The sequence below is a fragment of the Glandiceps talaboti genome, chromosome 13 (assembly GCF_964340395.1).
Source record: "Glandiceps talaboti chromosome 13, keGlaTala1.1, whole genome shotgun sequence".
NCBI lineage: Eukaryota > Metazoa > Hemichordata > Enteropneusta > Spengelidae > Glandiceps > Glandiceps talaboti.
This window is the reverse complement of record NC_135561.1, coordinates 11,087,669-11,109,989: the sequence shown is the minus strand read 5'-3', so window position 1 is coordinate 11,109,989 and position 22,321 is coordinate 11,087,669. Positions and strand designations below refer to the sequence as shown.

The 22,321-nt window shown below is 33.9% G+C and overlaps 1 protein-coding gene across 1 annotated transcript in view; it reads left to right on the top strand.

The window, feature by feature from the left end:
* LOC144444689 (E3 ubiquitin-protein ligase RNF217-like) overlaps positions 1-17,144 on the top strand; it is a 38,254-nt gene extending 21,110 nt beyond the window's left edge. Inside the window, exon 3 of the mRNA XM_078134202.1 lies at positions 15,765-17,144. Within this exon, the coding sequence (XP_077990328.1) occupies positions 15,765-16,048 (284 nt within the window). The 3' untranslated portion in view covers positions 16,049-17,144. The remainder of the gene's footprint in view (positions 1-15,764) is intronic.
* The last annotated feature ends 5,177 nt before the right edge of the window (positions 17,145-22,321 follow it).

The window sequence follows — 22,321 nt, the reverse complement described above, 5'->3', positions numbered from 1 at the left end:
CCTGAGACTTTTCATTTCAATACTGACAGTTTTATGTGCTCCTTTCCCTCGTTATTGGAAATGATATTCTATGAATTGAATTGATCACATTTTTTCATTTTTTAAATTTTTTTAAATTTTTTGATCACATTGAACATAAAGGGGAAGTTTGTTGTACAGGCAGATTTTGTAGAAAAGAGTAGATTATACAAATTATAGTTTTATGCCTGAAATGGGGTAAAAATTTACCAGTCACCTTTAGTTGTACATTTTGAAACCCCCTGAATGGGTCAACATGACATGGTTACCTTACCCACATTGTGTAGCTGTAAATCTCTTGTTGTGATGGTATGGATGGAGTGGGGTTTGAGTCAACGTGGTTAACTGGTCGTTTTGGCACCTGACCGTTTCGACCTCATCCCTAGACATTTCGGTATCACTACCCAAGACAGTCAGGGTTATGGTTAGGGTTTGGATTAGTTTATGAAAGAAGAACCACAACATTGAATTTGAATTAGTATACCCGATTTGTCTTGGACAGTGGTGGCGAAACATCTTGGGTAGTGGTGTCAAAACCTCCAAAGTAGTGTCGAAACAGTCAGGTGCCAAAACGTTTAGCAAGCGCCAACTTCTATCAAAGTATGATACAATGTTAATTTTGTGAGAACACAGTGTCAAAAATAGCTTTTTACAAATAATTTGTACACTACATCATGTAATTGGCTAATTGCCTATATCCCTACAATATTCAAGACATATCTTTATTAGCACACACTGTGTCATGTGTTTATGGCAAACGAGTCTGAAAATACAATGCCTATAGTTGCCTGGAGCAAGTTGCTAATAGTAACCATCATCGATTGATTTCTAGTTCTGTTTGCATATTTCGAGACTGTCTGCAACAGATATCCAGAATACTTGTATAAATGTATCAAGAAAATGGAAAATGTTTATCAAACTATATACGGTGTAGAACAAGATTTTTAGTCTGCTGCTCCATAAAATGTGATACTTCCAGTGAGATTTACATAATACATTTATTTTGAATTATGGCAGACTTGATTGAGTGCATTGACTCTCTATGACTCATGAGATCAATAGAGAAAAGGTAATGGACAGAATTGGGAAATTACAAGTTGATATTCCCTTCTAGTTTTAGTATTTAAACGACAGGCCAATGAAGATGGAGTGACATGACATACATATCTCTTACTGTCTAGGGCTAATTGCTGTCACAAGAAAACTGTACATGGGAGTGTAATGGGGGAAGGAGTGCTTGTCACTTTGTCTACAAGTTGTCGGTCGGTAGGGAGGTACATGTTGTAATGTGAGTGACTTAAGGAGCCTTGTTTAATACTCCTAGTCTGAGATAGGGAAGGAGATGTCATTGTCAATGACATAGGGAGTCTTCTCACTACAACTTGTAGATAATTAGTAGTGACCACAAGTTCCTTATGATGCCAAAATTATTCACAGGCTGAATTTTGAAAAATGTCAGAAAATATTGAAATGGCACTTTATGACATAATTTCAATTTTCATGGATTTGGAGAAAGTATGAATGATTAGATAATTATGTATGCATAATAAATGTGTTATGAATGCAGACATTGTACAAATATTTTATCATAACCCTCAACGGAATTATGTTTTTTTTGCATCAGGTGTAACTTGGAGATGATGTACTATACTAACCAAACATATTTTAACTGTCTCTAATCTCACAGGATTCATCCACTCTAACATTTTCTTTTCTCTGTACTTCATTTTGCTTCCATATCATCTAGGTGCTCACTTACTTGCAGCCCCTGTATTTCTAGCGCAGGCTGCTGTCGGCTTAGCACTCGCGTTAGCTGTCGGGTGTATCATTCTACCGTTCTACGGTGGCATGAAACTTCGCCGAAGATTGAAAAGAAGGAAGCGTAAAGGAAAGAACGGCCAAAAATAAGAACTCTGTCGATGAACTTTTATCTTCCCCAAAACCCTTAAAGTTTACGTTCGTGTATGCATGTGTACTTGTGTATCAATACTGGTAATATTAACAAAGCGATAACAATCTTTGGCGCCAAACTTTCTGTTCAATGTGTCATTTATTGACTCAAAGTCTGTGTCAATTTTATCATGTACATTTACATTTAACTTTTTCTTCATCCTCTTTCACAAACCTTTTGTTAAGATACAGCTCAAGAATCCTTTCTGATTTGCTAGACTAGTAAATAGCAAAGTACAGCGACTGTCATGATCCCGATATTAAGACAGAAAAGTCCAGTCAGGCTTATTTCTGCATTTAGTACTTTTGTGTTGATTATTGCTATCAACTTATATATAATTCGATATATTTCTTTGTATTTGTCAAAGCAAAGAAATTAGGATAAAAATCTTGTCATCTCGACAGATTTTCCCATAAGCCTTTGCAGGAAATCCCCAAAATTGCCAAACATATATTAAGTGTTGTAGGGCTTCTTTACAAGATTTCAAAGTTCAGTAAGTTACCAAAGTGCTATGTAATTAATCAAAATCATTTTTAAGTTGATAGTAAAAATTACAAGTGTAGTAAAGGCTGAAATAAATCTGAGATTTTTTCTTTGAACACAGGGTTAGCCTGATGTTTATAACTTAAGACTGGTGCAGGCACCAATTAACCCTCCCAGTTTGCTCACACATAATGGTGAGATGGTAATGCCAGCCCAGGCTGTGTGTTCACACTGAGCTAGCCTGGTGTTAACATACATGTAGGGTTGATGTATTAATCGTTCCAGTTGCTAACACATACAGGTGAGGTGTTAGTACCAGCCCAGTGTTACATGTAGCACTGAGCTAGCTTGGTGTGAACATAGGGTTGATGTAAGCAGTAACCCTTCCAGTTGTTAACACATACTGGTGAGGTATTAGTGCCAGCCCAAGGTTAGAACTGAGCTAACCTGGTGTGAACATAGGGTTGATGTAAGCATTAACCTTTCCAGTTGTTAACACATACTGGTGAGGTGTTAGTGCCAGCCCAAGGTTAGAACTGAGCAAGTGTTAACATAGGACATGGTGCAGGCATTTAACCCTTACCATTTGCTCCATACGGGTGAGATGATAGAGTCTGGCTCCCCTGATGCTAGGTCAGCCTGAAAGGGATTCTTGAAGTGTACTTTTGTTGACTGCCTATGTTATGACTATCTATGTATCTTGGAATAGATCATACATATGTAACTATTGTAAGTGAGTCATCTATCTTTGAATCTAACTCAAGGCCAGTGTGATACTTGAAGCCATTGCATACTACAAGCAATAATTTACATGTGCATGAAGCTAACTGTAGGTGTGCAAGGATGTGTCAAAAAACTACAAATAAGGTTTATGTAGATTACTCCTCTGAACTTAATCTGTAAAAAGTTCTGAAACCTAATCCATGCATATATTAGATTATAGGGTTAAAGTTTTGGTATGAAAACAAAATTTTTTAGCAGAGCTATTACAAAAAGTTGATTCAGGACAACGGAAAAATTCAATTGCTCCACTGATAAAAAAAATACCCCAGTAGTAATCCAAAAACCATAGGATTATGGGTAATTTCAGATTAGGATTAAGATAAAGGTGTTAAAAATAGTTGTGTGGCTGAGCTGAAGAAATCATTGGTAATGATAAAAGAATGATCCTGCGTAGTCTTTATTGCTCCGCTGATAAAAAATATAAGATAGTAGTAATCCAAGACCATGGTATTGTAACGTTGGGCTTTTAATCATTATTTGATATATCCCAGATACTGTTATGGCTCACATGGGGTATTTAGTGTTTGTACAGATTTAGAAAGTCCTTTTTTTTCCACTTTTAAGACGTGATCAAGTAGAAACAGAAGTAATGTGATAAGTAAGTTGAGAATAACAATCAGGCAATCTGATTGGGTGGTAAAGTTGTAAGTATTAGCATAAACCTGATTTGGCAATTAGCCAAAGTAATGGGAAAATCCGATTGGGTAGTAAAGTTGTAAGTATTAGCATAAACCTGATTTGGCAATTAGCCAAAGTAATGGGATAATCTGATTGGGTCATAAAGAGGTAGTATTAGCATAAAACTGATTTGGCAATTTAATGGCAAAATCTGATTGGGTCATAAAGCTGTACCATAGCATTAGCATAAAAGTGATTTGGCAATTAGCCAAAATGATTGGATAATTTGATTGGCTGATAAGACACAGTAAATTAGACATGAATAGGATAGTGTGATTGGTTAGTTAGGCAGTTATAATAGGATAGTCAGATAGGTTAATAACATAGACAGTACCAATTGAGTAAGTTGATTGGTTAATTATGAGTGACAGTCTGATTGGTTAATTAGTGGCAATAGGCAGACCTGATTGGTAATATGTTAATTAGTAGCAATAGGAAGATCTGATTGGTTAATTAGTAGCAATAGGAAGATCTGATTGGTTAATTAGTAGCAATAGGAAAATCTGATTGGTTAATTAGTAGCAATAGGAAGATCTGATTGGTAATATGTTAATTAGTAGCAATAGGAAGACCTGATTGGTTAATTAGTAGCAATAGGAAGACCTGATTGGTTAATTAGTAGCAATAGGAAGATCTGATTGGTTAATTAGTAGCAATAGGAAGACCTGATTGGTTAATTAGGAGCAATAGGAAGACCTGATTGGTTAATTAGTAGCAATAGGAAGATCTGATTGGTTAATTAGATCATAAGTATTAGATAAATGTTAAAGGATAACAAAATAGTCAAAACACAGTGAATGAACGGTATTAAGTAAAATGTGTGCCGTGATAGCCCTAAGAATCAGTGAAATGACATTGTATTTAGAATTAATTAATCAGTACGTCACAAGTTACATTATCTATTTTGAATTTTATCTCAAATTTATGTAATTACCAACAAAATAAAATGCGTAGTGGTTTTACTAAAGGTTTGCAACCAACCATCCCTAACCAATGATCTTCCAACAAAATAATTTATTCTGGAAATTTAACATAACAAAAGAACATGATTATTATGTAAATTAATCTCTATTGCTATGTTAATTAGTGTGGAGTTTATTATAAATATCATTTGGGTGAACTGCTGTTGTGCAAAAGTTAAAGGAGTACCTTGACTGTGACACAGGATATGGAATGTGTTGAAATTTTTACTTTCTAGTTTGTAAAAGTACTTTTTCACATTTTCTTTCAAAAGAGGGATATCCAGATCTTGTGTACAAATCTATAAGGAAGCTTGGGTAGATTTCTATATGGCGAAAGATAACAATAGGGATTGGTAGGCAAATGGAAATGAATGCATATATGCCTAGCAACAAGACCGCACCTATAGCAACAGTGAAATGGTGGTGATGTCTAAAGCAAAGATAACAGTAGGGGGATAAGTATGCAAGTTGAAATGAAAATTATAATGTGTGTGTTTACTGTTTATTAGTGTGTGTGTATATATTACCCCGGTATATATATATATACACACACACACACACATATATAATATGATGTGTGTGTGACAGACATGCAGATAAGTACATCAGAATGTAGAATTATGTCTCCTAGCTTAGCTAGCTAGCTGACATGATACGTGACCACTAGATTATCATATCCACACCTGAGACTATGTTTTATAGCAATACTAAAAAAACAAATTATACGTGTCAAAAATACCTCCATCATGACTTTCCTAAAAACTCTTTGATATATTCTGAGATTGACCAAAAAAAAAAGATGAAATATAAAGAATGAATGTAAGTGGTCAAAAATTTTGTCATGAAATGATGAAATAAGTGCAAGATAATTTGATATTAGGCTGTCAGAGATAGCAAGTAGGTCAGGTCATTAGTAGTCGTAGTGAGATTGTAGGATTATTAGAATCAATTACAGACTAAGCCTGCAATTAAGATAGACGAATATAATAGTCTCTCTAAGCCATTATAATTAATGATTATCTCACCATACAACTATCAGTATGTCTATGGACTATAATTTAATAGTTATAACACCAAACATCTATTGGTACATCTACTGTTTTATGGCAGTGATGGCCTTTGATATTGATTGAAGTAGCTATTAAACACGTACAGACATACACTTGAACATGTATGTGCACTGTGGTAGAAATAGACTGGAAGCGCAGACATACACTCAGAGAAACACACAGACATACATATATACGTATATATACATGCATGCATACATACATACATACATACATACATACATACATACATACATACATACATACATACATACATGCATGCATGCATGCATACATACATACATACATACATACATACATACATACATACATACATACACATACATACATACATACATACATACATACATACATACACACACACACACACATACATACATACATACATACATACATACACACACACATACATACATACATACATACATACACACACATACATACATACATACATACATGCATACATACATACATACACACATACATACATACATACACACACACACATACATACATACATACATACACACACACACACATGCATACATACATACATACATACACACATACATACATATCAAAGTAAACATATAAAATATCCCAATAACAAGCTAGAATAATATCACATAATTAAAAGAAAAAGAAAAGTTAAAAAATGGCAGACACATCCAGAATAGTTTGATAAATTGATGTCATATACAGTAACGTGATATCCATTCTGCGATATACTTGTTAGAACTTTACGGTCATGTTGTTTGTCATTTTGATGGATTTCCCCAGAGCTCTCTCAGGATGTTGAAATTGTTAATGCTGACAATTAGTATGCGTATGATGTTGTGTTTCAGGAAACTCATCATGTCAAAGGTCGTAGTCGTTCGGCTGACTACAAATAGAGTTGGGAGTCAAGATTAATTTACCAATTGACTATGACATGTGTCAAACAGGAAAGAATAGTTTATCAAATTCTAATATTTTAATGTACAGATAAACATATAATGAGGAGACAATTTTTTTCTGAAATTTATGTCTGAAGCAATTAAATTCATAGTTCTTTAAGTAGTGTCAAATTTATTTGAGAATCGGTGTTAGGGAAGGTAAAAAATTAAAAACTAAAGGTTGTGTATTATGGAAGATGTAAACAAACGAAAAATTTGTATTTTGGAATCGGCAAGAAAAGACAAAACAAACAAGAATCGGTTAAAGTTGCACTAGTTATGATTGGAGTATTAAATTTCTGATTACACAACCAAAAGTATGCAATATATTTGCTGAAAATAATTAAAATACCAATAATTTTACATTAGAGGACTGGTCTACTATATCCGTGAGTAGTGTAGTGAGAGGTTGAAATCATGATCACGTTGGGGGCGCTGTTTTTAGGGTATGGACCCAAAATCAATGCATTTTACCATATCGTGTATACAGCCACACAAATATGTTTACATTCAGGTGATTCAATACTGTTCAGGGTGTATGGTATTACAAATAAGTTATTGTATCTAACTAAAAATAGTTTTAAAAACCGTTCTGGTTGCACCTAGTGCAGCTTTAAGGATAAAAGCAAATTTAGAATTGATAAGGGAAGATGAAAACAAACTACAAATCAGTGTTGGGGACAAAACAAAATAATGATATTACAAAAAAATTACAGTGTACTGAAAATATTGTATGAATCTTGTGATTTTATGATCGGTACAAGTGTTAGGATTTCATAAAATTACTCAAAAACTCTTCTGTCTGTATATATATATAGTTCAAGTTCACCAATTAATGGCACCTGAAATAGAATTTACCACCTGGGTGCATCATAAAAATAACACTCAATTGATTTTTCAACAACACTTTGACTGTCACCCCACATACTGTATAAACATCTAATTTTAATACTTGACTTCCGCCACATAAACATTTAGAATTTACGTGAGAATATCTTGATCTTCTTGTTCTGTTTTGACCCCCTAAGCATGAAGTAAAATACTATTACAGCTCTACAGAGAATTGTATTTGATGTAGATAAAATCAATTACCCTGTCGGGTTTCTAACATCTTGATAAAGAGCATGGAAAAACATGCAAGCTATTTGATGTTACTCAATTCTATACTGTAGCTGTCCAGGTTCAAAACATACGAACTACATGGAAAACTAAATTTGAACGGAGGCTACGTTTTAGATGTTTGGTTTCTGTGACTGTTAAAAACATGTACTGGTTACAGAGGAAACTGTAAATTGTAACAAATTCCTACTTTCTGTTATCACATTTCTTAGTAAATATATTGACAGAATAGGAAACTATAAATTTAAATGGTTTCCTGTTCTCTCTTATCTGTGTTCCAAAACTCAATAAAAAAAACTGACTTTAGGCCTCAAAAAAAATTATTTGGTTCCGGTTACCCAACCCCACCTAGTTTTTCACGCCGAACATAATTTTTTTAAAAAGAATTTGAGAAAAAAAATTAAAAGTCTCGCAGGAAATAGTTGATGGGGAGACTGACTTCAACTTAAAAAGACAATGTAAAACTGTTCTGCCAATCTGTAATGGCTGTACATCTGATGAGAAGAAACCAATAATACAGAGACCATATGGAAAACAATGGAAAACATAACTACCTGAACTAGACACTCATGAAAAAAAATAATATACATGTATATAAAATAAAATAAAATCTACCTACCCCACCTATTCTAAAATTGAATGTAATTGGAACCACACAATTTTTTAGGCCTTATTATATTGGAAACTAGATGTTACCCACTTACCCCTTTCTCATATCTTATTTGAATTCTCATTGCAAAAATACTGAAAGTATAGGAAACTAAAATTTCCCAATTCCTCCCTCCCCTCTCTTATCAGGGTTACTAATACCTTAACAAAAACAGACTATGTTAAAAAACGACTGTAGAAACTGCATTTTTACACATCCTAATATTTACTGTTGAACGTCCTTACAATTTTAGCAAAATCACCTTTAGGAAACTAAAATATTAATGGTATACCCACACTGTATGGTTGAGATATCTAAAGTACACTTTCGCTAAGTTATAGACATGACTATATTGGAAACTGTAAATTTTAACAGTTGTAATGCTCTATGTTATTGAGATCTCTTTAAATGCGAACTTTACAGGAAAATAAATTGTACCAACCATTTTCAATCAATGAATTCAAAAACCCTGTTTTCCAAAGTCATGTTGTTTTTTTATTACATAGTTACAGAGGCAAGTGTTTCATTCGTTTTAGAAGATATTATCAGTTGTAGTATAGTTGAGTCATCACTTAGTGTCCATGTAAGCAAGGCTACATAATCGTATTTGTCGTTAAAGTTAATTAGATTGTCTATTTGTGAGGATGAAAACCAGTCGCATTTTAAGTTATAGAAGCGATTCCATCACTTATGGTTTATAGACCGAAAGGTTTGTAATCATTTGTTCTCCACGCACTGCTATCACTTATACTGTTTTCATGGAACTCAAACAATGACAAATCTCCCTGTTTAATAGTACTGACTGTAGTTTGATTGTGAGGGTGCTTTAATAGTAGGTAAAGTAATAGTCTAGAATTCTAAACTGGTACTGTATTACGTTTTAAAAACTTCATACTCAAGAAAAAATCCCACCTCTTTTCAGACAGAATGTGAATAATTATCTAGGGAGTACTCACCTAGGAAAGTGATGGGAATGCGTGGCCAGGGAGAGGGCCATACTCTCACCTCGGAAAGTGATGGGGATGTGTTTAGGAAGGAAAAAAATCCCACCTCTTTTCAGACAGAACATGAATAATTAGTCTAGATGTTATCCATAGCATCAAATCTTGAGATCTTTCTCCATGATGAGATCTTGAGTTTTGATGCCACAGTTAGCATCTAGACTAAGCAATAATGTACATTCCATTTTTTAACATGTAAAAAGAATACGATTGTGCAGAATGCACCCCTTTCCAAACATATCTGTATGACAGAGAAATGCTAAAAGACGACCAAATTTCAGACTCAGGCACCCAAAAAGTAGACCCTTTTAGGCAGCGCAAACTTTAATATCCCCCCCCCCCCTCTACACACATTAATATCCCCCCCCCCTCTACACACATTAATATCCCCCCCCCCCCTCCACACACATATAATATCAGTTATTTACCTGCTACTGTGTACAATTCTTATCACGTATATTTTTATTACAATCTATAAAATCATGGTGTGTAGGTATAAGGTAATAGTTGTTACTCTACTACTACTGCCCACTGTCATATAGAAATGCAACCGCAGTCAGTTGTCTCTCTTTAAGATTAGAATCCCATCAATACAGACATTTCATTACATGTGATAGCGTCTTTTATGAAAGCTTTTGTATCGGGTGATATCAGGTTGTCAAAATCTACCCAAGCTTCCTGGAATTTACAAAGAACTTGTTAAATTTACAGAAAACTCAAAATTTGCTAGATTTCTGTCAGTTTCCAAGACTCAAAAACTGTGATTTGTACTGTCATAACCACTGTTATTTAGTCTTCACATTTTAATATATTCATGTTTTAATATATTCATGTATTCATATATTCATGTTTTAATGTATTCATATATTCATGTATTCTCTTTCACAATCTTGTATGCCAGTATTGTTCATTAGCATATTAGTGCTCTGCAAGTGATTATGTATTCATATCCAGTATCATTAATTATGATCTGTCAACTGATATCAGCTTTTAAAGTAGTGATAAAAGTTCTGGATATTATTTACGGATAATATTCGACGACTAAATTGCATTTAACATTTATATTCCTTATCTGTGTAATCTCTTTGAGTATAAGTAATCGGAATATATTTAATTGTACTCAGTTTGAATGATAAAGGAAATAAATATATGTAATAAAACAACCGTTCATTTCCTTTTATCCTTGACCTAATCAGTAGCAGTGTGTCAGCAACTTACAATTTGTGAACAAAAATTCTTGTTTTTTCAAAACTTTTGGAGAAATTTTTGAATAATTTTGAACTAAAATGATATGCTATGAAGATTAATAGTTTCTAATGTAAAAATTTACAAAATTATGAAAAAAAATTTGAAGAAAAATAAATTTGTGATTGTACTGGAAATGTCTGCTACTGAATAGGTCAACATACAAAATATCACTATAAACCTTATGAAATAAATAAGAACAGAGCCAGACAAATCAACTCTCATAATTTTTTTGGCCCAGTGTGGTTATGGGGGCAACTTTGTGTTATCAGATAAGGTCATGTGACCTCCATGTGACCACATTAGGCCAATTCCATTGGTTAGAACTGGTAGAGTTCATGTAAATTAGATGGAGTTTTTAAGCTAGCTATGTATCCCAGGGATCATCAGTGAGAGCGTAAGGCTTAGGAGTGTTTGCAAAATCACTACAACACACGCTCAGTTAGTCAGTGGCTACTACACATTTTGCATACTAAATACTTGTTTTCCCTTGTGAAATGTAGAATACATGTTCTAACATCCTCATCTGTTTTTCTTTCAGTGTTAACCTGTCATAGCAGCAGCTCATGTATGTGATTTAGTAAAAGCAATGTAATCTCCCAAACATCATGACACATACACTCTCAGTATTTTTTCTGTCTTGGCTTTTTTTCTTCCATCTCTCTTTCTCCACTTTTGTCGCTACATATGTATCTGTCTGTTTCTCTTTCTCTCCCTCCCCTTTTGATCTCCCTGACTGTCTGTTTGTCTGTTTGTCTATCTGTGTGTTTGTTTGTCTGTCTGTTTGTTTGTCTGTCTGTTTGTCTATCTGTTTGTCTATCTGTTTGTTTGTTTGTTTGTCTGTTTGTCTGTCTGTCTGTCTGTCTGTCTGTCTGTCTGTCTGTCTGTCTGTGTGTGTGTGTGTGTCTATGTGTATGTCTGTCTCATCTCTCCCTCCCCTTTCTCCCTCCCTCCCTGTCTGTCTGTCTGTCTGTCTATGTCTCTGTCTTTGTCTGTCTCTGTCAGTTTCCCCTTCCCCCCTCTCTTGCTCTCTCTCTCTCTCTCTCTCTCTCTCTCTCTCTCTCTCTCTCTCTCTCTCTCTCTCTCTCTCTCTCTCTCTCTCTCTCTCTATCTCTCTCTCTCTCTCTCGCTCTCTCCCTCACACACTTAGAATTTCTGATTAGAAAATATTTGTGTGATACATAATTCCCACAATTTTTGTTTTCTCTCTTGTCAAGGCAGTTACAGAGAATGTCCTGATTGAATGAAAGAATATATTTGCTAATTATACCTTGTGTTTGCACCACCACTGATGTCAGAGAAATTAGATGTGTGGTGTTGTTGTTTAATATGTAACTTGTCAACCCCAATGACTGATGACCGAATATTGTTATCGAATTTTGAAATGAAAGATGAGAAAATGAAGATGTGCATCATAAAATTTGATATCTATTCATGGTGGAGTAAACAAAGATGGTCACAAGGGCAAATGATGTACAGATACAGCTTGATGTCAGTTTGTTTTCTCACCGTTGAAACTCAGCTACATTGATTTACAATGCCTACAGTATCATAGTATATATCATTCATTACTTATTCTCACCATGTAGTATAATAATACAAAACATCCAAATTATAGTTTCCTCTTTTTTTCTAGATAAATGGCACTAATCTATCATCTCTCTCAAAAACCAGGAAAGAAAAAGAAAGATGTCATTCATTCTACCAACTATTTATAGAAAGTACGGATGTTTCTTTCAATGTATCGATAATGTCTTTCATATGCAGATTTATGCTAATTTGGTTTACTTGTCTGCATAGCCTGTGGTCATGTGACTTGTGAGCAAAAAAGTGGATCCCGGATATATGAGCGATTTTCTGAAATTGTCACAATGGAAAGTGAGATGTGGAATGGTTTATGCTCAAATCCATTCAGTACCACATTTTGACTAAAAAATTAGGATACACGTGTGAAGATAACACTCGTCAAAAATAGCCTGAAATCCATGTGAATGGGGATTTAAAATGTTAGTTTTTCCCATCTCCATTTAAAATCTACACCCACGTGAATTCTAGGCTAAAAATATATAGACTTGCATACATGTTGGTGGTTACCATGGTCACTAGAAAAAAAAAAACATGAAATACATAAATACTGATGTTGCTCCAGAAATGACGTAGATGAGAAATTCATTGAAAAAAAACGGCAGACAAGTTATTGTAAAGAATGACTAAGATAAATGATGTAGAATACTGGTTAGAAGGCTAAGTTACAGTAATCTATAGAACGTTATTATGGGTTTTATGTATTAAAGTTGAATTACGTTAAGCATTTTATTGTGGAGGACGTTAGTTATTGAGTTAATTTCTTGTAAATGTATATATCATACTTAAATGTAATAATTATATTAGATATTTTAGTAGATGGACATACATGTAATTTTGGAAACTGGGTTGCATATTTTATTTTCCTGTAATTTATGATTTGTTTGTGGTTTGTATTTTGTGAATCAAGTTTGGATTAGGAAAACTGTTGTCTCACACGAGTCTCAGAGATATAGAAAAAAAGTCGAATTCTCCTTTGCAGTCATGATTGCATCACTGATAGATTATACTAATGTGAGAACATGGGATTGAAATTTTGGCCTTTAAAGGTCACGTCAGATAAGGATTCAAATCTTGGTGTGAAAATCAGTTATTTTCCAGAGCTTTAGAAAAAACTGGTCTCTAACAATACAATGATCCTAATGACATAATCCTTGTATAAGATAATGCTACTGTGATGACCTGGGATTGAAACTCGGCCCTTTAAGAAAACTGCAATGGAAATAACAACATTTTTGTTGAATTTAGGTCTAGTTCATCTTGAGAAAATGATCAAATTTGATTACGTTGACATCATTTAGGTTTTGATATGGAAAGTTGTAAACATTTTGTTTTTTTGCACCTTTAGTATTTCATTACACTTGCCAAAATGTCACTTAGTTGTAGGTTCATTTGTAGACTATTAGATACATAATGTCTCGCTGCCCTCAATGGCTTTCTGAGGGTTAGGTCAATAGATACGTGACGGAGACCTGGCAGGGCATATCGTACAGACTAGTGCTTCAATATTTTTTTAAAAAGTGTAAAAACGAGATTTTAAACTAAAATGTTTACAAAACACTAAAGTTATATGTAGTGACTATAGAGGAATAGTGTCTTTTATATAAGGCAGGAAAACAGGACAGCTGGGAATGGCTGCCCTACGGCTGAAATCTTTGAAATTAAAAAATCGGAAATGATATCGCAATGCTGCCAGCAGTGTTGGCACAAGCTGTCATCTTATTATATTCTGTGTGTAGTGTCTTTCTATCATCATATCAAATTAGCGAAAAAAGATGAAAATTTATTTCATATTTTATGGGTTTTTTTATTCACGAATGTCATCATTGAAATGACATAATTTGGTAATTTTTGAACTGAAAATTGTGATTTCTATTTGGAAAGAATAATGCAACTTGATAATAATATTTTAAAATAATATTCAATTTATCATATTTGTAATATGATATGATTGACATTCTTTCTTTAATTTGCTTTGAGTTGGTTAATTCATTGCCAGATATTTTTTAAAAATTGGTAAATGCTATTTTCCCAAATTAAATTCAAATTTGATAAGTTATGCTCAGTACTTTCATTAATAAAGATCATTTCTATGAATACAGTCCAAAATAAAGGTCATAAAAATTTCAGAAAAACAAGTATTTTGTTCATTTCATTTTGGCGGGAAAATGTAGACTTGCTATTTTTCTCCAAATAATGTCTGTTTTGATATAATGCAATAGTAAGTAAGGATTATTTCTACAAATAGAATCTGAAATGATGTTCAGATTTTGTGAAAATTACAGAAACCAACAATTTAGTTGGAAAATTTGACATTTTTTTTTTTTCATCATTTAAGTTTTTCACTTGAGGTGGCAAATACATGAAAACTTGTTTGAACTATTTCAGTGTAATGTTAATGTTGATGTATACCTTCTATATCAGTACATATGTGGGAGCATTCCCCGTACGGAAGCATTCTCTGTGATCACGTCACAATAAAACAGCGCCCTCTATCATGAGTGAACAAGACTGACTGTTTGCAGTCGAAAGCGCTCAGCTTATGAACAGCGCCCTCTATCATGAGTGAACAAGACTGACTGTTTGCACTCGAATGCTCTGAGCCTATCAAAAGAATGTGTGTATTGGTTAAAATTTTAGTACTCATTACACTTGTCTTTTGATATTGTTAGAACAATTGGTTGCATAGTAGGAATTTGCTCAACATATTTTCATACGTTTAATAAATTACATCATGGGCTCATTTAGAAGTTATATATTCATACCAGGTTTGAGTTCAGTAAGTAGAATAATATAGGTGACTTTAAATATGCGACAAAAATTATGCCTAAAATGTATAAACTCAGCTTGTGACCCTTTAATATAACATTTTGATTCGCATTATAGCGCCCTCTGTGTGGAGAATGCGCATAGTATATAGAACACGCATGTGTAGTCATTGCAACGCAATGCATCCTTGGGTAAAACCACCCCAAAAAATGCATGCGTACTAGTCATTGAGCCGCTATGCAGCCACTTTGCAGGTGCTGTGCGAGCTATTAATATAGTCAAAAATGAAGATTTGATAAATCAAAAAGTTCAGAAAAACAAGAATTTGGATTGTGTAATTTTGGCGGCAAAATATGTGGTGCTGAAAATGTAACAAATCTTGAAAAACTATGAACTTTTCAGAATGTCTGTGACAGATATACTATGGTATTCAATCCTTTTAGAATTTACTGTAATTGAGTACAAAAAAAGTCTTGAATCAACATTTTAAAAATATCCTGACTTGTTTACATTTTAGGTGGAAAGATCCTTGCTGCACCTGTTCTAGCAACTCTAGCAGTTGGAGCGGGCGGTTTGCTTATAGCAGTAGGAACTGTAGCTCTACCTGTCTACGGCAGTTACAAACTACATAAAAAGATACAACGTCACAAAAAAGAGAAGAAAGTCAGAAAATGGAGAAAGAAGTTGGTGCTAGATTTTGAGCTTCAGTACAGAGTTGTCGTACGGCCACCAACTCGGCTAGTTCCACGTGAACCAACAACTATGCCGATGAGACGAGCTGAACTTGACATCTTGTATTAACCTATACACCTCTATATATCAAATGGTTTGGTCTTATACTATTATAGGGTTCTCCACTTTACTGAAAAAAAGGGGTTATCAGATACATTTTGCTCAAGTTCATCTCAACTTTATCATTGCTTATATGGTGTAATAAACAATATTTTTATTTGTATAACGTAAAACTTATAGAATGATGCTAGGAGAAGAGTACTGGCCAATAATAAACTTTGCCTGTGTTATGTGGCCACATTGAAATAAAAACTTGTTTGGCAACAAAGTGAAAGTAGGGTTTGAATTCCTGTAGATTAGCAGACTGTAATTCAAATGCAAGATCATCCTTGTATGAATAATTCTAAGTATGTAAAAAAAAATTAAAAAAAATTAAAAAAAAAAAAAATTTTTGGAGAAGTAATAGTAAATAGTGGAAACAAATTTCAAATCAGAAATAAAATGTTACATTTTGAAAATATGTTCACTTCATAAAAATATGAAGGGAATTCAAGGAATTCAAACCTTACATTGATCTGATCAAGTTAGCAGGGTTTACAGTTCTTTGCATTATTTACATTAAAAAGCAAAGAATCAAAATATAGAATGAATATATGTGTTTATATGTAAAATGTCTGAAAAGGTTTATTTATTAGTCTGGAAAGGTCTATTTATCAGTCAGAAAAGGTCTATTTATCAGTTTGAGAGGGTATTTTTTACCAAGTCTTGAAAGGTTTATTTACCATCTGAAAGGGTTATCTGGAAAGGTCTGTTTATCAGTTTGAAAGAGTCTTGAAAGGTCTATTTACCATCTGGAAAGGTCTGTTTATCAGTTTGAAAGGGTATATGTACCAAGTCTTGAAAGGTCTATTTACCATCTGAAAGGGTCATCTGGAAAAGTCTGTTTATCAGTTTGAAAAGGTATTTACCAAGTCTGCTTCACTTTGGGAGAGGTGTTTTTATTGTGTCTGAAAAGGTCTATTTACTAGTCCGGAAAGGTATATTTACCATCTGAAAATATATAAAGTCTGAAAAGTTATGTTTACCAGTCTGAAAAGGTCTATTCATCACTTTGGAAAGGTCTATTTACTAGTTTGGAAAGATTACTTATTAGTGTTGGTACTTGGTATTTCATTACAGTGATAGCTGTATGTATATGTATTTATTAATGATCTATGTATGTATGTATGTATGTATGTATGTATGTATGTGTATATGACTAACCTTAACCGGAAAACTGTTTCTAACTCTCATCTCTCATTTGTATGTTATTGATAATCATATCCTTTTAAACGGATGCAGTCTGTAAACTTAATGAATTGTTCGATATAGATTTGTTTTTGCACAAAAAAAGCCAAAAGAGAATTTATGTTGGTAAACAGGAACAGCCAATCACAAAGGTAGACATTTTGTAATTTATGCGATCATTTTTGCAACATGACTTCACAGTTGTTACAAGACAGATTCTAGTTGGCTACTCATAAGTATGAAATTGGGTTAGGGAAAACATATGGTGTTATGTCAGATGTATGTAACGAGCGCTCACAAAAGAACATATGACTAAACGTAACAGCCAAAAAAGAAATTGCTGCATGTACACTACATCGGATTTCAATCAGATTGGGCAAAAGTCAAAAGTATGTGTTGAGAAGACATAGTTAAAGTCAACCACACACAAGGTTCTAAGTTAGACTTAAATGGTTACAGGGGAACCCCGCTCCAGGACAAAAAGGCATTTTCAGTTCTGGAGAGTCATTTCATGATTTCACATCACACAAATTTCGTTCATTTTCCAAGAACGACAATATTGAAATTGTTGTTCACCTCTGTGGTTCTTTCAGTGGTGGACCAATGCCTCAGGGGTCTTAGCAGATATGAATATGTATTAGATGAACAATACATAGTCATGACTATTTGAAGGAAATAAGCATGAATCAAAATTAATTTGGTTTTATCCAATCATATCTGTATCTTGCATTAGTGAAAAGTGACATCTCTACTGTAGTTTATCGTCCCCAGTGATTGAACTGTGAATAGATGAAACAAAAAGAACTTTTTAAAAATAAAATGAACACTCTATAATTCATCAAGTTACAGCCTGTACCCCTTTAATGTTTGACCATTTGTCTTATTTCAGTGTTACATTAAAGGGAAACACTACTCTGGAAAATACAGGCATTGTTTGTAAACTTTGGATATTGGCGACTCATTTCATGATTTTACATCACTTATATTAATTTCCAAGAAGCACTGCATTGAAACTTGTTCCTCATCCATTGTTCAGTGGAAATCCTTGCCATGGACATGCAGTGTCTCATGGGAATCAGGTGACATGTGTATGTAACAGCATAACATATATATCCATGACTCCTAAGCACTTATTACCTTCAAATAAAATAATCACGAATATTTAATAATATTTTCTGCCTTTATTTCATGTAGTGGTGTTCCCCTTTAATGAATTTATGAACTGGATCTTAGTATGTGTTTAAAATTGTCATGACTATTTTACTGTACAATTCTTAAGCAATGGTCTATCATACACAATGGCTGCTTATCAGAAAGACAAAAGATTTTATACTTTGGCCACTAGGAGTGCTGTTTGAAAGCAGCTATTGACAAAAATCACCATTTTCAGTATTTGATGGACTAATTCGGCAGCATTCTCTACAAGTCTAGCTTTGTTTCCAGATCAAGTAATTTTCAGGAACCTAAGGAGTTATTTCTGTCATATGTTCACGCACACTGTCATGTGATTTAGCCCTCTTTTAACCCAATCGAGGGAGCTTTCTTGTAACTCTTGAAAATGACTGCAAGCAAGGTTTATAGCTTGTATATTGCATATGAGTGTCGTCAGAGTTGTGATTTTGTTAAAATATACTTGAGTTCTCAACACATTGTGTAATGTGAAGATTTCCCACTGAAGTGATCTTTCAACAACCTGCAAACAATTGTAGACTTTGCCAGATTTCTTATGGTGTAGCAAAAAAAACTGAAAATATTTAAAAGTGAATATACAGTGTACAGTGTATTCAAATCTAAATTTTTGATAGATTTTCCCTTTCACCATGGATCAACATCCCAAACACAATATTGAAAAAAAGAAAAATCCAGTCAGGCTTAAATCTACAAACAGTGAAACTATGTTTTCAAGTAATTTGCAGAAACTGCTGCCTACAAACTGCCATGTCTTCTTGTATCAACACTTCTGTGTTTAAGAATTGTACAGTTAGTATTTGTGCTAGTGGTGCTATTGTTCACCTCATCAAGAACAAGGTGTGGTTTTCAAGAATGTAATTACACATATGTTATTGCATGTAACTTCTGCACTCAAGTAATTCTCTAGAAATATTCTGTGACTAAGCTGCTGGTTGGTGCTATGGTTTGGCAAAATGTTTTAAGGTTGAATGGAAACTTGTGTGGAAAATGACAAGTAACAACAACAAAAAAACACCAAAAAAAACCCCAGCTTGGTGATTGGTTCAAATAAGAAATTTGCATATTTGTATTTTCCTGAGCCAATGAGCTTGGGTCCTCAACATACTTCACCAGCTGGGATAGCCCATGGCCATCCAGTAGCAGCAATCGTGTAATTTATAGATTTGTAGGTTAACATTTGTAAAAGTGTGTATTCAGAACTTTTTAAAAAATAATTTCTGAGTGATACTCTCAATGGTACAGGGTATCAGAGGTTTTCAAATGGCATTTACAAATTCAAATTGTTATTATATGTCTATAATATTTACTTCTCTGCCTTAAATATGACCATAAGACTGGGTTTTTTATTTTCGTTTGGTCAAGAGTACCTTCAAAACTTAAACACTAGGAACTGCAATCCGTTTGCCATGTGTATAGAAATGTGCAAGCGTGTGTTATTCAGTGTATGTATAAAGACAAAAGAAATGTGACGCTGGCCACAGGTGGCGCTGTTCATTTTCTGGGCTGTGGCGATGTCACCTTGATCAATGTAAATGCTCTATATGAAAGTATATAGAACACAAATATAACTACATATTAAAGTGCAAATATTGGTATTTCAGTAATATTTTTATATTGTTATGGCAACTTTAAACTGCACAGGAACACATTTTCTTCTTTTGTGAACCAGAAATGTAAGTTTTAAGGAGACAACTCCATTTTCAGCTAAACTGTCAGCTCCTTATTTATGTATTTACCAGGTGTATAGTCCTTAACATGCAAATGAGCAGTAAAAAAGTGCTGTCTCCGACCAATCAGTTCTGTGTATTTCAAAATGCAAATTTTCATGTTTTTTAAGCTGATTCAGTGGTAAACCAGGTGATGGCAGTATATGAGTAGGGAATTGAATATTGGCATCAAGTAACTTGAATCATTCTCTTTATTTCTCACATTATAATATTCCCTTTACCACCTGTCTTTCACAGTTTAAACTGACTGTGGGGTATACCGTATTGTAGATAATAAAAATAACAAACTAAGGTGGGCTTTCCAGTCAGTTGGACCCATCTGAGAGTGTCACATCAGTCCCTTATCGAAGTCTGGTGGATGACAATTGTTTCAGAATTTCAATCTTACTCAGTTATTAACAAGTGTGGACTTTTTTTTTTCAGGGATCAAATAGTAGTAAATAGTCTGTCACAAAGTCCAGTAAATAGGCTAGTTGCCATGTCAACCATTTGTTTACTCCAGTGTGCAGACTGACTATAACTACTTAAGAAAACACACTGACAGCTAATTATTGATTGACCAATCAGAATACACTATACTGACTGAGACAGTCATGTGACACAATGCAAAAATCTGATTGGCTAGTACATCAAGATGAATTATTAATGCTAGATCTGATGACATAGAGCTGAGTGCTGATTGGCTAGAACCACACTTTTGTATGAAAGCTGATTGGCTGACATTAGAAAGTGACTCTGAGAGGCTGAAATTCCAAAATGTGACTCGACAATCTTTCTACACTTTGAAACAAGTGATAGTTTAAATATTTTATCAGAGCACGCGTATTGTAGTATTTTGGTCAAAATGAATGTAGTCTTTATCGCTCAAAATTTCTTCAAGTTAAAATGTCAGACATATTGTAATATTTGCATTTCATGCACTAAACTAATACTCTGAGGTGTGACTGGATATTCAGATATGAATGGCAGTTCTGCCAAGAAGACATACTGGGTCAAAGGTCAGAGTTCATGAAAAGGTCATGGCCAGTTGAATAAGTTTGGGTGATCAAGTCATGCAGGGCATTATAATGACCAGAGTAAATCAGTCAAGTACGCTTTAAAGACAACTCGTTTGTATTTGTGCTATTTTTAAAAATGTTTTTGTTTGTGTTTATTTATCCAGAGCTATTTGAAAAAAAAAAGTATTCTATATATTTTAAGCTTGCTTTACATAATGTGATAGCTGTACACTTTGTGACCTTTAGCAGCTAGAGGTCAAAGTGTAAAGGTCACTCATGTCAAATAAGAGATATATGAAGAATGAATCTTAGAATTTAGAAGATGTTTTACTTCAGAAGTGAAAATAACTCCCTTCATAATATCATGAATTGTGTCTTCAAATATGTGAATGGATAATAAATATATGGTAAATATGAATAAACTTGAAATGTGTTGGCATGGTTACTTGTTTTATTTTGGTATCAGAAAATCATCCTAAGCGATGAAATATGTGACGTTGTAATTATCCAATGATAACCTCATTCTTTTACGAAGTGTGTTGTACACTCCTGTGAAATTCATCCTATATTTCCAATAATCAACACTGGGGGCGCTGTTTATCCAAGCGATAGGAGCAGGATTCGTATGATATTTAAGAAAATGGCAATCTATTAATAATACGTGCCCCTTTGGTGCATGGTGTAGATATACCACTTCAAATTTTGTCAGTGAACCATGATCTGTACCCTTGAATCTAATAATTATGTATTTAAAGAACGAAATATATATATATATATACACACACACACACACACACACATATATATGTATGTATCACTTTTCAAAACTCACAAAAGCATGTTAAAATAATTACCCTGGCATGGACCTGTAGTGGCACAGGTGCTCTATATAACTTGCACAACTCCCTGGGGAGCATGTAACAGTTTATTGCTGTCGCTATAAGTGCATATGATTAAAGCATTCATATTGCATCAGCTATCTTAATACCGATACCAATAAGATCCCGCATTACACAGCAGTGTTGACTGGGGCACAGTTGTGGTTCATATTGGTAACCATGGACTTTAGCGTTTCAGAAACAAACAGCAGTGGTGGTGAGGCTTAACCTTGCAATCTACAGACATCCAAGCTGACCACA